Here is a 21250-nt window from a genome sequence, read left to right as displayed (position 1 = left end):
CACACACACACACACACACACACACACACACACCCCAAGGTTCTTTCTGAAGGGATAATAGACAGCACATGGCTTGTAAATGTTATAGTGTCAACAGTCGTTTTTTTATCTTTGGATATGAGAGCAGTGGCACCACATACTCAGTCTTTCTCCTTCTCTATCTCATTCACACACACAAACCACAGGCACACACACACACACACACACACACACACACACACACACACACACACACACACACACACACACACACACACACACACACACACACACACACACACACATGCACTTTAGTTATCCATACTGTGCATTGTCCTATTAGAAACAGTGAGAGAACAGTGACACAGACAAACCTACACAACACAGAGAGGAACAATAACCTGGTAAAGTAATACAAATTAATCGTTGTTTGTTTAATCTCAAATTGTGAACATGTTGTAAATATAGGTGTTTCTCTATTATTTGACTACTAATCTAAGATACTTTTTGACCACCCCTAATCATTTTTGTACAGCCCCTTAGAAATCTACAAGATCAACAATATAGGCATTCAAAATTGTTCCATGTTAATTTACAAAAATCTTAATGAACATACAGTAAATGAACACGTCATTACCATTTAAATTCATGTGGATCCTACCCCAATGCTCTGAACACTCACACCTTAATAAGCTTCTTAACAATATTAAAGATTTAGTGGGGTTTATGCAAATGAATTCAGAAATCCTTCAATCACTGCAAAAGCTCAGTGTGATCATGAAAATTAAACGTTTTCTGGATCTGCAGCTCCAGTGTAAGCTGCTTGGCGTCTCTCCCCCTCTCTCTCTCTGTCTCTCCCTCTTGTCTGTCTTTCTCTCTCTCTCTCTCACTATTTCTCTATCTGTCTGTCTCGCCCTCTGTCTGCCTCTCTCTGTCTGTCTGTCCCTCTCTCAACCAGAGCAGAGACTGTACCCTCGGAGGAGAATGCATGTAATGCCAAAAATCTTGCAATATCCTGAAGGTGCAGGAAAAACATTGTGTGCAGACGGTTTCATAGAAAGTATCAGCCAGCAATCCAAACAATCATGTTTACCCATTTAAAACACTACAACTATAGCATTCAAGATAACATACTGTATGTCCAGCATCATGTATCATTATACAGGTCAGCAATGACTTAGAGTCTATAAACAACTGTTACTTACATTAAGATTGTTTGGCTATAATTATTTTGGTAAAATCCACCTGATTTATTGATGAAGAACATATTCTGTCATCAGGTGACACATAAGTCCAGTTTCTTATTTTTCTGAGCACTTATTTCCATGAGAAGTTTGTGTCTTACAGCCATACTGCTCGGTACACGCTGTCTGTTTGGATTGGCAGATGTAGAGCACAACCAGAGTGGTACAGCTGGATCTGTTGTTGGTTTCTTTGGGAAAAACGTGGTCACCCTGGCTGTTACACGAGGCTCTGTGGTTATGAATAGTCGTCTGTACTTGACAGTACGGGCTCCAGTGGGAGAGGGTTTGAGTCACCTGGAGCTCCAAACATTAGGTGTTTGTTTAGTAAGGTTGCACACAAACACACGAAGAGTGTAGATGTTTTTGAGTTGACCTGGTGGTGTGACAGGAAAGGGAAGGAGAGGTCTGTTGGTCTGACCGGCCTGGAATGGGATCAGAAAGGCCAGCAGAATGTCAAGCTTTGTGTGCTGTAGGTGTTGAGGACTGGTTAAACCACATTAGGTCATTGTGCGCTATAAAAGTATTTCTATGTACAGATGTTTAGGAGTGTGATTCAGACGGGTTGGACTACGTTGGCACTGAGAGCTTACCTCACCACAAATGAAGAAAACATGAGCAAATGAAGAAAGATCCATACCAATTTGAAAAGACATGCACATAATTTAAAAATAACGCTACAGGAAACTGACATGTAAAATACATGGTTTGTGTATGATCCAGATATTATTGCACATATTTGCTGTTAACCTAGTGTTAGCAAATGTGTTTCTTATTATAAATCCTAATCATGCAATCACAATGATGGCGTTTTCTCTGAAATGTGTTTGTTTTAACATTAGTGAAGATGTTCCTTCCTTGGATTGGGTTTTCTCTTAATGGGCAGATAGCTATCAGCAACTTTGATTCTCTAAATATAAACTTCAAGGGATCCCATTTAGCTGAAATCTTAGGAACTTCCTGATGTCCACAAAGCTGTCTCATTTAAAATCCCAAGACAAGAGAATGTTTGGAGCATGATAGATTCACTATGAGTACAATAAGTTGTAGGATTTTTAATACTACACTTTGGGCAAAATAAATGTGCGCAATCCATACAGAGGAAGGAAAGACAATTTGAATCCAATTCAAAATAATTGAGAGTTTTTCACTTGTTACTGACTCTGGGGGTCTCGCGGTTTAAGACTCACCACGCCGTGCCCAGTTGTAGTAAATTTATACTCCTGTGCAGAATATAACGTCTTATTTCCCAACTCGAATCCTGTACCCTTTTTCAACAGTGCACCAGGAATTTGTTTTTATAGGAAATTACCTCATGATTAACAGTTGCTCAGTAATTTATTTTTTAGAGCCTCTACTTGAAAGGTGTAATGTTGGAGCATCACATGACTGAATTTGAGTTTTAGTTATTGCATGCACGGGGGAAACTTTCCTCCTTCCTTAGCCTCTGTACGCTGGTTCCTTAAACACAATTCCTGGTTTGACACACTCCAGGAAAGTGAGGTGGAGTGTAAATGTTGGATTGTTACAAAATGCATTTTAGACATAGGAGATGTGTTCAAAATAGAATTGCTGTCCTGTAGATGCTCTTTTAGATGGTTTTCGGAGTGGTATGCAAAAGTTAAATCGTGCACATTTATTTTTCAAGTTAATAAAACTCATGATCTTTGTTTAAGGAAAGCTTTTAGGCAAGTCTGTCCGTGAAGTGTTGCTCCATATTCAAAGTGATGCACAGAGAAGCACAACATGGAAATACAAGGTTTGGCCTTAATTGTAAGTTTGGTGCTTTCGAAAATAATTGGACAATAAAAGGTAATTCTTGCAATGTCCTTATGTCTTTACAGAGTTCCCATCTGGCGCTCATTGATACCCTGATGATGGCGTACACTGTGGAGATGGTGAGTGTGGAGAGGGTGATGTCGTGCATCAACAGGTACTCCTCCGCCGACCCCTCACAAGGTGACGGACACATTCAGGAGCTGCCTTACGACACCGAGGATGCAATCGCCACCTGGATCAACAAGGTACACACACACACAGGAGCCTGTTTGTGTGCACATAAAACCACAAGGACATGTGCTTTCTCATTTCAGAGAGAAACAACTACACTTCCTTAACTCTTTTAGAATGTGACACACACTTCTTTGTTTGACTCCGGATAAGGAAGACACGAAAGGTGCTGGAAAGTGTGTCAGCCCTGGTTCAAAACTTCTGTTTGCAAGGGAACTAGATGAAAAACAAACCACAAGTAATCCTGCTGGAGAGATAAGCAGAAGATAGCTGACTAAACCAAACGCCTGTGGTTTGCTAAAGCAGGATATAGAGGTTAAAGTCAGTCCTGGAGCAGTCTGTAAAGCTTTAAGAGGGCCTTAGTTAAGTCTCTGTGATTGCATCTTTACTTTACTTCATCATCTTACAGATTGTTTAGTCAATTCAAGTTGCTTTCACTGATCTTGAGAGAGAGATTTTAAAGGGGATTTTTACACAGTTTTCTACTTTTTGTAAATAATGAAATAAGCAAAAGCATGGCAAGAATTAATTAATTAAATGTACAATAATTACTGACATTCTTTCCTAAATGAGTTCATGTGCTTGCTGTTCTCTTTTCCAGCCCACAGATACACATGCAAGATTCATCTACAGACACAAACATATAAAAAAACAAAACACATGGTGCGATTGTCTCTCTGTTCAGCCCAGAAACATAGCACGCCATGGGTGGAATAATAGATAGTGGGTACTGCAAGCCAAAATGTTACATCACTGTTTGTTCAGGATCATTAAAGACAGTAAAGCAGTTATTGCAATAGGGGACTTTAGCAAAAAAAATACATTCATTGGAGTAAAGTTCTTTCTACATTGGAGTCAAAAGAAGGCTGTGTGCTTTATATGAGGTTACAGTGCTGTTTAGCATCAGTGGCTAAAAGGCAGACTTGGTGGTGAAATGTTTGTCTTTGATGTGTTGAACCTGTTGTTCTCATGTTCAAGTGTCCCCACTCTCCACCACAGACTCGCCATTCAGTCTCTTAGTGTGCACAAAATCCTCGTCTTGAATTCAACCTTGACCTCTGCCCTCCTGTCTGCCTGCCTGTCTCACTGTCTGTCTGTCTGTCTGTCTGTCTCTGTCTTTCTCCAGGTGACTGAACACTTAAGGGACATCCTTGTTGAGGAGCAAAAGCTGAGAGAAGCTTCCATTCAGGAGTCAGCAACACACAAGGTAAGAACACATAGTTACACAAACCACCGTGAGTCAGTTAGTGAAATAACGTTGGGTTTTAGGGAAATTACAACATTTTCTTCAGCCTAACATAAAGACTTGAAACAAGGGGAAACAGCTAACTGTCCAAAATCATCCAAATAGCATCTCTAAAGCTCACAAATTAACACTTAATATTTGCTTTGTTTACTTTGCACGATAACCAAAATGTATAAATGACATTTTGTTGCGCTACAAGGAGTAAGAGGACTTTGGAAGTCACTGCTGTGCAAATATAACACAGAAAATTGAGATGATGCGTGATCATTTGTGAGCTTTTTTTTTTTTTTTTTCCTTATTTTTGGTCATTTCATGCCTTTGTTGAGTGACGGAGGAATGAGAAAAAGGAAATGAGGGAAAAGAGATTACTGTAGATATATGACATGCAGCAAATGTTATAGCCTACAGAGAAATGAACCAGAGACTTCCTTCTCAGGGCAATGGTCTCATTTATGCGTTCTAATCCGTTGGCTGTAGAATATGAATCTTCTCAGTCATCCCTCAGCAAGAAAGCAAACAAGTCTATATCCCAAAACTATTCCTTCAAGAACAGCAATAAAAACAGAAACATCAGTTTTAATCATTAATGTCTGCATCTTGTTTGATGTAGTTTCTGATTCTTAAACTTCTCAAAAGAGAATTATAATTCCTGTCTGTTGATATTAGATTTGGATTATTTCCGACTTTTATTTATAGACATTAGCCCAGGTCTAAGTCCATAAAAAAATACAGTGCAGTATGCAGTCAGAGGAACAGATCAGCTCAGTCTCAGACCAGCTGCAGAGAAATGTTGGCAAGAGTCTCTGCTAGAGAAGACAAAGAAATATGAAACGTGAGAGGAAAAGTGAGGAGGGAAAATCAGAGAGAGGGAAAGGGAGAAATGACAGCAGAGGGGAAGACATGGAGAGAGACACTCAGGAACTTTGTCAGCTGTAGCTAAAGAGAGTCAGTGACAGACAGAGGCAGTGTTGTCGTCCTGCAGGCTTCGTAGTTATGTAAGGTCCATGTGACACAGCGATTCAAGCTGCTGGGACAAACACAGCGGCCAGCTACTGTCCTCGTCCACTCACTTACACATAAAGCCACAGCACAGTGCCTTATGAGGTCATGACCCTCGCCTCGGGCGTGTGCTCAAACACAGGACAAAGGGGTGAAGGTTAAAAAGTGGAAAGATACATATTTTGTCACTGTGAGCATATTTAAACAAACAAAAATAGAACTGTGGCAAATCGAAATGGGTTGGTAAACTTCCTGCACAGTGACAAAGGATAAACGAGATAAACACTGATTGAAGCTTTGAATGATCTAAATATGTCAATTCCATTATCCCTGTGTAAACCTGTGTGGTTAAAAGTTATCTCCTGCTAAATGTTGTGATAACCTTTGTCTCGAAATCAACAAGAATGAATGTCCACAGACATGATAACTTCTAGAGGCAGTCCTTAGCCTTAGCCCAATGCTTATGCTAGCATGGATACATGCTCACAGTTACAATGGTAAAATCTGATGTTGAGAAAAATAAATTACTACCGGCAATCCATCCAATTGATATATTTCAGTCTGGACCTAAGTGATTGACAGACTGACAGAATGACATTGCTAACTATGGAGCCAAACAGGAAGCTGAAAAAAACACATAATCGTTATTATTATTATTATTATACAGATTGTAATATGCTCACATGGTTTCCCCTTGAATCTATATTAGTTATCTCTTTAAAGAGCTGCAAGATATTACAAGTGGCTAAATTAGTTTAAAAGGAGCTTTTATCTGCAGTGGGAGTTTCCTGGCAAGTTTTATTCGGCTCATTGTTTGGTTTTGAGGCATATAGTAAGTGTGATCCCTGCCTGCCAGCGATTGGCCCGTGAGCTGATAATACAAATAAGTTATGTATGCCAGCCCACATGGACTCACATATACACTCTCTGGCTTTGTGAAGAAGAAGACGAAGGTCTTTTAAAAGTGTGAGGAAACGCTGTACACTCAGTGTCAGTCAGCTGCTTTCTTAATGCACGCTCCATCACACAGCCACCCGCTGCAATACCAGCCTCAACAGAAGTCCATTCACTGACGAGAAGATCCTTTCACACACACATATGCCTGTACAAACCCACACACTCACACACACACACTCATGGATGAACACAAGACAGTCTGATCGAGTCTATTCTGGGACTGTGTGAAAAATCTTGGTCTTATGACTAAGTGCAGCATTTTTGTGTGTGGATTCTGTGTGAATGTAAGCTTGTAGTTTTTATTACTTTTCATAGATGAGGTTATTTTTGGTCCCATTTCTTAACTGTTTATTAGTTTGCAATATATTGCACACCTTTCCACGGATTTGAATAACAAGATTAATACCTTATGGTCTTGGAATAATTGCTATGAAATGTACAGATGTTTAGGATCCCCAAAAAGTTTAGTCCTACAGACTTTGGTTACCCCCCTGAAATGTTCCATAGCTAGTTTTAATCTGCCAATTAGCATACTAGCAAGTTAAAAAGAAAAACGTTTGTGATGTAGAGCCTTATTAGGAGAAACATTTAAGCTGGTCAACAATCACCGTGTTTACAGTTAGACTACCATTAGCTATAGAAACAGTTAATGGACTCCCTGAAGAGGAAAAGCTTTGTTCTGATGAGACTGTCATTTTATTAGCTCCTTATAAGACGATGCAGAGACTACGCTTTTTAGTTAAATGCCTTCATCTCTAAAAAATCATTGGTTGCTAATACAAAGACTGTATTAGCAACAAACCTTTTGTGGCAAAGTTCTTTTTTAGCTCCTGGGGGAGACAAAGTTACTTGTTTGTGATGTATTCTCGTTTATGAGAAATTCATTAAGAGGATTTTGCAGCCTTTGCAAATGTAATGCAGAGGGTTTGTCCCCCAGTCTCAGCTGTATAGTAGCAAACATTTTTTTGTTGTCACCCTAACGCCTCTCCTACTCTCTCCTGTTGTCGTCCAATCATCATCCACCATCAAGTCTCCTAGCAAATGGTACTGGCGATTAGTACCTGTAAGTCCATCCTTTCTGAAGAACTCTTCTTCACCATCCTACACCATACCTTCCCTCTGTCTAATCCAGAACCTGCAAAGATACATCCCTTCACATTGTCCCCTCCAAATCTCTCGGTGCATGTGGCCCTGAGCCCCATCATGCATTGCTCAGATTCCTCCCACATTATCCCACCCCAGCCCCCTGTCTTCACATGCCTATGAATCTGATTGAATTATATAATAACCATTTTAAACTTGCATCGTTCTTAGGTAGGGTCAGAAATTTCACCCGGAAGAGCCATCCTGTAGCATGATCGTATAAATATAACTATATATAACATAATCAATTAGCCAATGCCTCTTCCACGGTATTGTAAAATATAAATTGTTCTTGTTTTGTGTAGCAATGCTCTTTGTCGGCTTTATGCATTAAAAGCACATTTTGTTTAAATGTGCTGTGGTGAAAACTGTCGATGGTGTATTACCAGTTTATATAACCAAATATAATTAAAAGGAGAACATGTTGTTATTAAGAGCTTGATGTACAGACACAGACTGTGAGCGCTGCTGTAATTAAAGCTCCCATCAAATCTGTTGTAAGAGGCAAACTTGACGCCACTCTTGTGACTTAATAGGCAAACTAGAAGTACTGATGCCCTGAAGATATATGTAGCAGTATTGTCTGTTTGTTATAGACCCAGAGAGACAGGAACAGAGAAAGCATGAATAAACTTCAGACACGTTGATGTATAATGTGGAAAACCATTGAATTGTTAGATTGTGTTCCTTTTCTCCTTCTAAAAAACCTAACCACTCCTCCCATCACATCAGAGGGAGATAGTGCTGAACAAATGTGTTATAATTGTTTCTTTTCTATCCATTTAAATTAAAGATGACAAAGGGAATCCAGATGTTTATTATTTGCATGTCAATTTAATCTGTATTATTTGACTTTAGCCTGAAGCCCACCCTATGCTTGAAATTAACACCTACTTACTGTACATGATTGAGTTGTCTGTGCACTGGTGCATGCAGATAAAAGTGTGTCTGCAGATGTTTGCACCAACAATCAGAGAGCCAGCTGTACTTTTACACCCCGATGACACATAGGTGATGTCTTTCTGCCGTTGCCATGGTTTCAGGCTCGCTACAGGCGGGAGCATGCCCAACAGAGGAGTGCTCCTTCACTCCCCCTGGTGGAGAACCTGCTGAAGGACAACACAGACGGCTGTGCCCTGACCGCCCTGCTGCACTTTTACTGCCCACAGGCCATCAGACTGGAAGGTGGGAACAACTCCTAAATGTGTTACTACGCCCTTTTTTTAATGTGCTTTTCCCCAAAAGTCAACACACAGCACTATAGTTGGTCCAGATATACAATAGGAAATCGTAAATAAATAGCATACAATGAGCTAACCACAATGACTTTCCGTTTCAACTTGACCTCACAAAGGATGCTCTTCTCTGCTTTGACTTCAACCATACATTTGGGAAAAGGGCTCTAAACAAAGAGTTTATTTATTATCAGTGTGACTCTTTTTCTGAGGGCTTTTGAATACATAAGAAAGTACATTTGATAAAATAAATAATGATAGTGTAGCAGCCTTTTCAGGGAATGTTTTGACTTTCTGGGGATGCATTTAATGATATAAATGGAGGATATTGTTAAGCATGTTGACCTAGAGAGGCACAGAGAGGATTGAGGACAGACATGGAGAACAAAGATGTGTTTCCTCTTAACTCGCCTGCGCCATCATTTCTAAAAATGCCCTGGGTTGGGTTGTGTTTGGTCACGAGGGATGTGTGACGGAGGACCGTTAGAGGAGTAGCTAGCTGCTATTTCAAAGATAAACAACTCTTGTGCCGGCACTCTGAGACTCTCGGGACTGAATGTAGTTCACAGGGCGCTCATATACTCATATGTGGACCAGATGTGGAAGCTAGTTCATTTAGGTCTTAGTGCTTAGTTTACTCTAAGAATAGTAAAGAAGCACAGAATGAGATAATTTCCCTAAAATCAGCTGCTGTAATGTTTGGTTGTCTGTTTCCTCTTTGTAGACATTATACACATGCATGGGCCGTCTTTACAGTGACATCAGGGGATAAAAATCCTGATGATTCATCTAGAGGGAGTTTGAAAACTTGAGTCATAACCATTTGAAGGATTTTAAGTGATTCAAATCAGTTAGTGCTGCAAATACTAGTGGGAAAGGCAGTCTCAACGTAAACTATGCCTTATCTTTTCCTTGTCTTCCTGCCTGGCCTCTGCTATCACCCCTCCCCGGTGTGTGTTTGTGTCTGACCCCTCCCCTGGCGAAGCAGATATCTGCCTCAAGGAGACTATGTCTTTGGCTGACAGTCTGTACAACCTCCAGCTGGTGCAGGAGTTCTGCAGGAACAACCTCAACCACTGCTGCCACTTCAGCCTGGAGGACATGCTATACGCTCATGCATCCATAAAGGTAAGACCTGTGTTCAAATATTTAAAAAAAGAGTTGTATGGGAAGGATGTAAAAAAATGTATTTTTGTAACGCTGACTCAGTGGAAGAAAGAGGGAAAAGAAAAGTGTTTTGGGGAATAAGGAGGAATAGCGGGCGGGGACTACGAATAGGCCAAAATGAGTCATGCAAGGAGAAGTTTAATCAAGAAAGTGAGCAGACTCGGTTCTCAATGGGCTTATTGCTGTGTGGATGTATGAACAGAGAAATCATTTTGCTACAGTGAATATTGCTTTGCAGCCAAATTATAATGCATGTGTGTGTGTGTGTGTGTGTGTGTGTGTGTGTGTGTGTGTGTGTGTGTGTGTGTGTGTGTGTGTGTGTGTGTGTGTGTGTGTGTGTGTGTGTGCGAGAGCTTTGCGCTTCTGTAGTACATACGCTGCAAGCCAAATTACTCCCCCCACCCCCACCACCCCTCAGACAGAGGACATATTCTGCTCAGAGGAGATTCACAGTCCTGACCCGTCTCTGCCTGTCTCCCTTGTTCTCTCCCCCTCTGTTTTTATCAAACAACAAAATCTGTGATCTTTAGAGATGACACCAAGTTTATTTTTCTCCTCAGTCCTCAGGCTGGGATCTCACAATGTTACACACATTACTTTCTAAATTAACAAAATACTGACTACACAACTTTAAAAGCAGCTCTGTGCCTGCGGGACATAAGAAGGGGCAGAGCCAGTGTGGGTAAATAGTATGCAGGGAGCGTGGGTAGAACAATTTGAATTCAAGTCACGGTCCTAGCTGACTGGGACTTTCCATTCTCCAAAACACAGAAGTCAGTTTTCACACTTGAGCTCGGCTTTCTCTGTATTTCCCCCTTCCTTCTCAATCACTACCTTGTTTATATTTAGTTTTTTTGGTGTTACAATTGAGTAGGAAAAGGTGGGAAGAGAGGGATTACAAATGGTTGTGAAGAGCAGGAAAGAGACTGGCCCCCTGCCCATGCACTGCATCTTAACAAGTCTGTGTGTTCATGTCCAATATTTTTAATATAGAAAACAGAATAGAGGTTGTTTTCTCCATTAGGCAGTTCTCTCTGGTGTCTAAAGTAGAGACCCAATCATATTTTGTGCTTATATTCCTACTAGTAAGTAAATAAGCAGATCTTTGTACGTTTACCAAAAGGTTTCCTACATAGGAAATAATCTTTATAGGGATCTAGAGACATTCTGTTTATAACATGCAGGCATTTATCATAGATTTGGGTTACTCACTCGCTGCTCTGTGCATCCATCTGTGCACATGTGACATATTTAAACTAAACCCCAGATGGTGTTTTTGGCCGTTTTCATGAGGCGTATGTGTTTGACATTAAAGCACTCACACAATGAAACATGTACAGTACTAAGTCTACTACTACACACACACACACACACACACACACACACACACACACACACACACACACACACACACACACACACACACACACACACACACACACACACACACACACACCTGCACCTGTTACCTAGCAACAGTTTGCAGGCTGTGACCTCATTGATCTGTCAAAAAGCTGTATGATCCTACGATTGTTGCTCATTGAACGTCTTAACAGAGAAACTCAGAGAAGGAGTGTGACAAATGTGCTAATGAACTTATTTAATAACTACATATATGACTGCAGCACTAACCACAAAGGATTGTGTGTGTGTTGCAGAGTAACTACCTGGTGTTTATGGCTGAGCTTTTCTGGTGGTTTGAAGTGGTTAAACCCTCATTTGTACAGCCCAGAGTCTTCGATCCAAACGGTACTGTGCAAGTTAATGATAAAATCAGCATGCTATTGTTAACGGCAATGATTCTGACAGTTATGCATGCTAAATGATAAATAATAATTAACTCTAGGCTGCAGATAAATATTGATTATCTGTCGTTTTTTTCTCTCTACAGCCTGCGAGCCTGTATCATCCTGTAGAAATATGGCTCCTGTGTCCAGTCCTGTCAAACAGAGCTATTCAGAGAGACCGGACAGCCCAGAGAACATCCCTGTGCAGGGTAAAAATATCTGATATTTAATGTGATCATGTGGCCATAGATGCCACTGTGGTACATATTGTGGATTTGTCACACTTTGTTATCACTATTCCTCTTAACACAACCGTGGGGGAAAAAGTGTCTTTTACTTCAATTTGCCCATACAAGCTTGTGTTAAAAATAATAAATAGTTGGTATTATTAGCAGGCACATGCATTACTACAGACCAGTGGAAGAATGTGTTTTTGAAATCAGAGGCCCCCTTGTGACTGATTTATAGACATGCAGTAGCTCTTATGCTACGTTTGACCCTTACATTTTTTATTAACAATACAGTGTCTGCAACAGGTATAATGAAGAGGTCTACCTCCATGTCCTACATGGATGGCTGTGTTGGGACATGGCCCAAAGAACATCGGTTAGTATTTCAACTCAAACCACAGCAGATAAAATTAAAAGAGGTAAAAATGTGAAAAGGTCTGTTGCTCTCTATTAAACTCACAATACGTTTCCTTCCTCCCACAGCTCTTCCTCTCGGGGAATCTCCTTTGAGATCCCTCTGGACGGAGACCCATCTTTGCTGTCATGTGAAGCTCCCTCCCTGCGCGGTATGACCCGCTCTGCCAGCAGTGACGGCCTTGGGTTTAAAGTTCACTATGCGTCTCGAGAAAGCATGAAACGCCACCTCTCCCTCATGCCCGTTGATGTAAACGGACAGAGCAGACACATACCTGAGGAAGATGATGAGTTCACTTCCCAGAAACCCCTTGGGCGGAACAACACGTTCTCCATCAAGAACCAAAGCAGGTACAGCAAAGGCACGATGTTTCTTGTCCTATATTAAAGGTTTATTCCATACAAGCGCTAAAACTCGAAATAATAAGCTCAGCTTAAAGCCTACCAAGTTTTGGATTGAAATTGTTATTAAATACATAATTTATGTGTAATGTGAGAGAATAGTTCAAAAAAAGTGAAAATACTTTGCGATTGCTAACACAATAAATATGTTTAATTTAAGAAAATAATTATTTGCACTTAAATGTCAATAGATCTGAATCTGTTAACAATCCTGAATACCATATTCATTGGTTTTCACCTGAAAAACAAGTTGTTTGGGGATGTAGTTAGTTTACCTTAGTGTTCAGTTAAACATATGTCCAAACTGCACAAAGAGACATGAAGATAAAAAGGACACCTAGCTGTTTATCTGAGTATTGGTAACCAGGAGAATTAGTGACCATGTGTGAATGTAACTTTAAATATCCACTAACTTACCCAAACCTGTCTTTAGGTACTCCAATGGAGTCCTCCCTGAAGGCAACCATAGCCACAACGATCACCATGGCAACCACAGTGGCCACATCAGCCCATCCTCTCCCCCGAGTATTGAGGAGGCGCTGAAGATTATCCACGACACGGAGAGGCCTCACTCTTGCCTCGGTTCGAGGGACGGAGACAATGGTTTCTTCCTCCATGGTGCGGAGCCTTCAGATCCTCCAGGGGCTCGCGGTCGAGGAGACGACCCGGGATCCGCTAAGGCTCAGCCAAACGACCACGACCCCAACTCCTTGTCCACTGATGAAGTTGACACTGGCATCCATGTGAGGACAGAGGACATCCAGAGCTTGGATGAGGACTCCTCCTCTCTGAGAGACTATTCAGATATTGACCCAGACTGTGAGGCCATGACCCAGTCCTGTCCGCTGCATGACCAGCCGGAGAGGGAGAGGAGCCGGCCCGGAGGAGGGGAGAGGGTCGGTCATACTAACCCCGAGAGTGGGAGGGGAGATGGAGGGGACAGCCCCTGTCCCAGTTCAGTACTCACCCTCCCCAGATCCCACACAATGAGCCCCGCCTCGTCCTGCGGAGGCTCTGGGAGCATGGTCCGTATGACGAGCTTTGCAGAACAGAAGTTCAGGAAGCTGGAGGGAAGAAGCAGCGGAGGAACAACACCAGAGAGTTCAGACCTCAATGTGCCGTACACACACCCGCCAAAAAGCCTTTCTTCTCAGGTTTGTGTCCTTTTGTGTTTGTGTCAATCCCTCTTCCATTAAAACTCTACTTTAGTTGCAGGAGCAAAAATGCAGCTTATAGTGAGATGTGTTTAACTTTTCACTCTTTTTCTAGATATCTACACCTCCTTTGCCAATCACATCTCCCTCTCCAGTAACGCCTTCCCCCAGAGACCCCTCCCACCTGATAGCCACAGAGATGATTCAGCTGAGGATGAAGCTGGAGGAGAAACGTAGAGCCATTGAAGCTCAGAAGAAGAAGGTAAAGCTGATACAGATAAAGTTAGAAATACAGTAGTGAAGCTGTCAATATATATGATCACATCATTATGCTCTTTCACAGGTGGAAGCAGCGTTCACCCGCCATCGGCAGAAGATGGGCAGAACAGCCTTTTTGAATGTAGTAAGAAGAAAAGGAATCACTGCCCCCCTCAGCCCCAGCTCAGCAGCAGGAGAAACACCTTCACCAGAGCCGCTCTCAGCCTCAAAGGACAGCCGGCAGGGCAGCATGGAAGGGGCAGAGAGATGCAAGCCAGATGGAGCAGCTCCTAGATCCCCCTGTGAGGATGGAGGAGGTAAGTAACCACAGAAAATATGCAAAATGCTTTTACACTATCTTAAATTAACTGAATCAATTGTTTGGTGATACAGGTATGTCTCCCGGAGAAATCGACCTTACAGAATACACGCGCTCCATCGATAGGCTGAACACGTCTCTGGGCTTCCTGCAGACAGAGATGCAGCGTTTGGCACAGCAGCAGGAGAGGATCATGTCCATGAGAGAGCAACAGCAGCAATCCTGGGTCATTCCTCCTCCTGCTCCATCTCCACACAGGTATCACTTTTACTAAATTTACTGAAAAATAATTTTCCATAATTCTGCAAACACATACATCACCTGGTGTGTTTTATTTCCCTGCAGGCAGCTCCGTGAGTTGCGCAGCAGCAGTGCTACAGGCCGGGGATCAGGTCGAGGATCGGTTGGGTCTTTGTCCCCCATCCTCTCGTCTACCGGCTCTCCCCATGCTCCCAATCGTTCCCCTTCTGGCTTAAAGCGACGGCCAGCCTCCTTCCACGCCAGGACACCCCGGACTCCACGGCCAAACGATCTGAAGGTCACGCCCTTCAGTCGAATGCTCAACACCCAGACCTCAGTGGACAGCCTACCCAGACTGAGGCGTTTCAACCCCAGCCAGAACCAGAACAGCTCATTTGCTTACCTGGGCCACGATGAGGGGCCTCCTAAAAGTTGGGACCAAGAGGCCAAGGACAACAACGAAAGCACTAAGGACAAAGAAGAAGATGTGGAGAAGAAGAATGCTGGCATTCCTCAACCTTCTACTATTGAAGCAGCCAAAGAGAAGGAACATGAGGGGGAAAGAAAGAGTCTTTTTAACATAGAGGTCAAGCCATCAGGCTCCTCAGAGGTGGTGAAGGAGCCTCCGTCTGAAGCAGCAAGACCTCCACTCGGTCAGGAGATGGCGGGAGAGGGGGAAGGAGACGGAGACGGAGAGGCAGGAACAGACACGTTTGGAGAAGACCAAAAGATATGCTGTGGATTCTTCTTTAAGGTGTGCTGTAGCTATATAATAATATAAGAGGATTATTGTTATAGATTTTATGATAATGGCTAGGAGACTGGATGTGGCAGAACTGGATGCAGGTTTAGCCATTAGTTTTAAATATAAACTAAACTAACATTACTTGATATTGTTGCTGTTCACATATTATGATCCCTCTTCTGCCTGTAGTGATTTCTTTGTGGAAATGTTGTAAAATAAAAACTTTGCTCGAAATGCCAGAGTTTATAAATTCCCCTGCAACTCAAGAGCAAGCTAGTCTCTTTAAAGTTTTAGACATGATATTTCGGCTTGATTTTTTTTGTCAAATGATTTCCCATCTTAGCTAACCTGCCAGCATTAATGCATCCCGACGTATCAGCATCAAAGCCCCAATGCTTCTGTTATATGAACTCATATTCACAGTTAATTAGCCTCAGTCCATACAGCCTCATGGGGTTATATGCATGCAGCAGGGACAGGAAGAATCTCTGACTATGTGAGCTGGGAACAACATGTGCAGTGTTGTGCCTGTTGAGCCATGTGCTGATCAGAGACACACATGAGTGAATGTAGGCCACAAAAGCAGCAATGACAGATGCATGGTAGACCATTAGAGCTATGATTACAGAGCAATGTCAAAGCTTTGTTGTCAAAATGTACTTACATTACTGCCACATTAAATATCAAATACCACCCTAACTCCAATAAATACACAGCAGGGCGCTATTTGTCATATTAACTGTCATGAAGGCTATACAGGTGCAGTGTAAATATGTCTATGTATAATCTGACATTTGTATTTGTATGTTCTTGACCCATTAAACACCAGGATGATGTGAAAGGGGAAGAAGACATGGCAGTAAAGAAAGCCGCTCTGCTGGAGAAGAGGCTGAGGAGGGAGAAGGAGACTCAGGAGAAGAAGCAACAGCAGGAGCTGGACCAGGAGCAGAAGAGAGAAGCTGCACGGTCCGTCTCACTTTCTTACTCCTCTGCCTATGCTAACACTGTTCCATGGTCTATAGCATGAAAACAGACAGTATGTCTCTGTGAGTTTGCAGTCATGCAAGGAATCATCAGGTCTCCTTCCTCAGGTTGAAAGCCGAGGAGGAGCAGCAGAAGAAGGACGACGATAAGGCGAGGAGGGAATACATCAAATATGAATACTTGAGGAGGAAGCAGCTCAAGCTAATGGAGGACATGGACGATGTCATCAAGCCCCGATCAGGAAGTCTCAAGAAGAAGCCGAGACCCAAGTCAATCCACAGGGACGTCGTGGAGTCTGCGCCCCCCGTGAGGGCGACAGGTGAATACCATAAACACATTTAGTTTAAACACACACGTATCGCTCGGTGACAGCCACTGACCTGTGCTTGTGTTGCAGGGGTGCGTCCTCGAGGCTTCTCAGTATCAAGTGTTTCTTTGGCATCCCTCAATCTGGCTGACAATGACAAAGATCTGCCAAATAACAAAAAGAATAACAGGTAAGGCCCATTCTCTGCCTGGAGCAAAGTTTTGTGGGTTAAAACAACTTTGAAGTCGATCAAAATGTGGATTTACCTGCACAGTGCTGCTTTGCAAACTTTTAACCATTGTGGTGGGTTGTATCTTATGGTCTTTAACATTTTTTTCTAAGGGTTTAACTAAATAACACCTAATTTCTGTCAATAATATCCCACAATATCTCATTTAAAAAGACTGTAAAAAAACGTTTCCAGGATTACTTTTCTATTTAATTTAACCTTTCCAAAACTAAATTTCGCAACTCACACCTTATATTTCCTTTGTGGCACACCCTGATATCATATACTTGACTATAAATTAATTTAATGGGTTATAATGAGGTTGTTTGTCTTCTTAAGTCTTGACTTTTGTGTGGCTTACTTTCTCGATTCTCTTGTATCCCTTTCTTATTTTCCCTTTTTTTTGCATGCATCCCTCAGAGGCAAAAAAGTTTCCCATATCCCGTTCTTTCTAAACTCTCCCAAAGAAAGAAAGGGAAGGTTAGTAATGTGTACTCGATGTGGCTCAATGAAGATCAAGCTCCATATAACTTTGACTTGCATTTCATTAGACATTCCTTCAACCCAGACTCACATTAGAGGAGCAGTCTCAACAGAGAAATAATTTGACATATTCCATTTCTGCGGTTTTTTCTTCAGCATTAAGGTTCATGGGACTCGCGTGGCTACAGTGTTTCCGCTTCAGTTCTCCTGCACTTTATCCTCTCTCTGCCTTTTGCAGTATTGCTCTCAGGCTGTTGTTTGCTCTCTATGTTGGCTGCTCTGCGCTTCACCACTATGTTTCCCGTTTCCTCCACAAGAACTCGAGCTCATCCCACACAGTAGCCATAAAAACAGCACTGAGATTTGCTTTGCTTGGCTGAACATGCCTCTCTGTCCCTTTGCTGCACATCTTCCTCTGAGTATGTACAATATGATGTAATGCAAGACAACAGACAGGGTTTGGAGAATTGTGTCACAGCGTCTGACCTTATTTTACAACATCTCTTTCTGTGTGTGTTTATAATGTGTGTGTGCATGTGTGTTTGTGCAATTTGTCGCTGGATGGTTCCATACATGCTTTTTTGCATCACCCTGTACATGTTTGCTGTGGGTTGTTTTTTGTTATGTCGTTGTGTGTCATTTGTTTGTACGTGATTATCTGCAGGCCTGATTCTGCAGAAGGCTTTTCTTCTTGTCCTTCGACTGGTAGTCGTAATGGAGAGAAGGATTGGGAAAATGACTCCACCACCTCTTCCAATCCCTCAAACAATGAGTACACAGGTAGAAGACATACCTGTAAACCATTGCTTAACATTAACACAATTTCTTTACATGTCAAACCATCTAAATGTGCAATCCTCTCACAGGACCCAAACTATACAAAGAGCCGAGTGCCAAGTCTAATAAACACATCATCCAGAATGCCCTGGCTCACTGCTGCCTGGCTGGCAAGGTCAACGAAGGGCAGAAGAACAAGATTCTTGATGTATGTTTGCATTATATATAACAATTTGTCTTTCTGCATGAGATATTCTGCACTAAACACCAACTTTTTTTGTGTTTGTCTGCAGGAAATGGAGAAATCGGAAGCCAATAACTTCCTGGTGTTGTTCCGTGACGCGGGTTGCCAGTTCAGGTCTGTGTACGCCTACTGCCCTGAGACGGAGGAAATCACCAAACTGGCCGGCATCGGGCCGAGGAGCATCACGACCAAGATGATCGAGGGCTTGTACAAGTACAACTCAGACAGGAAGCAGTTCAGTCAGATCCCAGCCAAAACCATGTCTGCCAGTGTGGACGCCATCACTATCGCCAGCCATCTGTGGCAAACCAAGAAGCAAGGGACGCCCAAAAAACTACACACTAAGTAGCACCAGATGGCCGGGCAATATTTGGACAAGCTTCTCTGGAATTTGTGGATTTTGCTTTTTCATTAAAAGGACTCACAATCCCACTTTCACAAATCACAACTGGAATGTAGAACACTAGTGGGCCTCACAGACGTTGTTGTTTCAGAGTTGGTTATCATGCTCTGGACTACCTTAATGGGTCACAAGTGTGTACTCCTCAGCATGTGTATTGATGTTCTCATGTGCCAAAAAAGAGAAGAAAATCATAGGCGGACCAATGCCTTATCTAGTTGAACCACTGAAGCACTGAATGTCACGCCTCAGAAAGAGGCAGTTTGGTTTCTATAAGTTGTGTGGCCTTATGCTTGTTTTGTGTCAAATGGATGCGCTGTGAGTGTTGTTGTCATTTGTCAGCGCCTGTTTAAAGAGGTTGTTTGTACTCACAGGTCTGGGATCAGATTATGCGCCCCTCAAGCCCATGTTGTCAAAAGGATGGTCTGCCTGATCTGTGATCAGGTAGAGGTGGCGTATTTGATGAAGGTTTCGCTGCTATTAAGGCGCATTTTCGTGACTGAAAAACATATAAACAGCTAAAACTTGTGTATGTGTGTGTATAGTGAAGTGCCAAGACGAGTGTGGACAAAAAACCTCAGTTGGTGATTGCAATGACTTTCTAAAAGAGTATTCAGCACATGGAATACCATAAAATAATTTCTGGAAAGTACCTGCAATATACTCTTAATTTATTTCATTTTGATAATGCTTTGAAGACATTTTTAAAAGCGACTTAGATTTTATTCAGAGAAACGTAATTTACAGTACACATAAAAGGTAAATCAGTTTGTATATGATGGCAGATCCATTCAAAAGTCCCCTTGTAGCTTTTCAGTAGCTTTTTTAATGTATCACGTGTGTGTTTATCCCTGTGTTGTCGTTTGTGGCCTTTAATTGTGCTACAAATGCAAAAAGCGTGATCACTCACCAGTATCACTAATAGGATGATCATCAGTAGTAGAATAGACTGAAATCCCACTCTGTGTCATCAGCCTGTGCAATTTAACAGTTATTTAAATAATCACCATTTGACAGTGTTGCAGTTGAAACTAACAAATACTGAAAGACACACTTTATTGTGGACATTGTTGTAATTATTAGATCATGATTACCCTTAAAGTAGTCCACAATTGTAAATAAATGAATTCACCTATGATAGCACTTCAGATCCTGTCCACTGTCTTTGAGGCGCTTCTGCTTCAGGACCTTCATGCTTGTTACTTCACTTTTATTACTGTTACTTTTTTAAATCACAGGTTACTTCAGTATGTGTTGACACTGTACATATATATATTTTGGCATATAGAACTATTTTTTGTAATGACATTGACGTGTTGGAGGTTTGTACTAATGAACCAGTACAGTTGTTGAAGGATGTGAGTGAAAAGCAAAGGCATGGTATATAAAGTCCAAACAAGTCTTTATTGTGGTATTGTATGCAAAATCCATTAAGTATACTGAGAAAAACATAGTATTTTTTTCCAACTCTGAATTCATTTTTTCTTGCAATTTACAAAATATGCTCAATTGTTCATGGATTTTCATTGTTTTTCTATTACTTTGAGCTTAATTAAAATGCCAGCTATCAACAGTAATCATTGGTGTCTTATTTCACACAACTGAGTGGGTTCGATTCCCGAGCCCGGTGGAAAATCAAAAGCAGAAAAAGCACAGCTGTTTGCTTGTTTAAGAAAGAAACACATTTGAAACAAAGGTACACAGACTTATCTAAAACAACATTACTCTACCACTTGTTCATTACTCTGCAAAGAGGTAAGTAAATAACACAGGTTATCATCATACACCTGGGAAAAACCTACTTGTTTGGGCACCACAATCACAGGCTAAGACAGTTAACAAAATGTAACTGCAACACCAGACATGCTTTGTGTTAATTATTATCATAGCCATTATCTGTTGTAGTGTAGCTTTTTAACAAAAACTTAAGTAAAAGTCCTGTTACTCAAGTGAAAGTAGAAAAGTATTAGCATCAAAATAAAGTACCAAAAGTAAAAGTACTCATTATGCAGATTGACCCAATTCAAAATGATTTCTATCATATGTTTTAATTTAAATTATTTAATCATTAAAGTGTGGTGAAGGTGGGGTGTGTTTTAGGTTACGTGAAGTTTGAATTATTTCGTATGCTGCAGGAAGGGTATCTGTAACTAAGTGTAACTAAATCAGAATCAGAATAAGAATCCCTTTATTCGTCCCACAGAGGGGACATTTTCATTCATTACAGCAAAAAGAGCCAAAGCCTACAGTCTTGTTTAAGTGATGTTTATATTTCACATTATTAATCCAAATGTGCAAAA

General features: G+C 41.5%; 1 protein-coding gene across 4 annotated transcripts in view; it reads left to right on the top strand.

Annotated features, from left to right (window-relative positions):
- camsap2b (calmodulin regulated spectrin-associated protein family, member 2b) overlaps positions 1-20527 on the top strand; it is a 31358-nt gene extending 10831 nt beyond the window's left edge. The window contains exons 3-22 of one of the 4 annotated variants that reach the window (XM_063886580.1): positions 3065-3244; positions 4357-4437; positions 8619-8760; positions 9799-9938; positions 11636-11726; positions 11869-11973; positions 12301-12370; positions 12478-12759; positions 13244-13964; positions 14080-14226; positions 14308-14539; positions 14616-14799; positions 14887-15535; positions 16356-16492; positions 16618-16829; positions 16908-17007; positions 17467-17526; positions 18194-18309; positions 18396-18514; positions 18600-20527. In XM_063886580.1, coding sequence (XP_063742650.1) covers positions 3065-3244; positions 4357-4437; positions 8619-8760; positions 9799-9938; positions 11636-11726; positions 11869-11973; positions 12301-12370; positions 12478-12759; positions 13244-13964; positions 14080-14226; positions 14308-14539; positions 14616-14799; positions 14887-15535; positions 16356-16492; positions 16618-16829; positions 16908-17007; positions 17467-17526; positions 18194-18309; positions 18396-18514; positions 18600-18899 — 4068 coding nt within the window. In that variant the 3' untranslated portion in view covers positions 18900-20527. Of the gene's footprint in view, positions 1-3064; positions 3245-4356; positions 4438-8618; positions 8761-9798; positions 9939-11635; positions 11727-11868; positions 11974-12288; positions 12371-12477; positions 12760-13243; positions 13965-14079; positions 14227-14307; positions 14540-14615; positions 14800-14886; positions 15536-16355; positions 16493-16617; positions 16830-16907; positions 17008-17466; positions 17527-18193; positions 18310-18395; positions 18515-18599 lie in introns of all 4 variants that reach the window. The other 3 variants (XM_063886578.1, XM_063886582.1, XM_063886581.1) reach the window with 3 other exon arrangements.
- Positions 20528-21250: the final 723 nt, after the last annotated feature.

This window comes from Eleginops maclovinus, chromosome 6 (assembly GCF_036324505.1).
Source record: "Eleginops maclovinus isolate JMC-PN-2008 ecotype Puerto Natales chromosome 6, JC_Emac_rtc_rv5, whole genome shotgun sequence".
Classification (NCBI taxonomy): domain Eukaryota; kingdom Metazoa; phylum Chordata; class Actinopteri; order Perciformes; family Eleginopidae; genus Eleginops; species Eleginops maclovinus.
The sequence above is the reverse complement of the archived record's forward strand: the minus strand, read 5'-3'. Positions and strand labels throughout refer to the sequence as shown.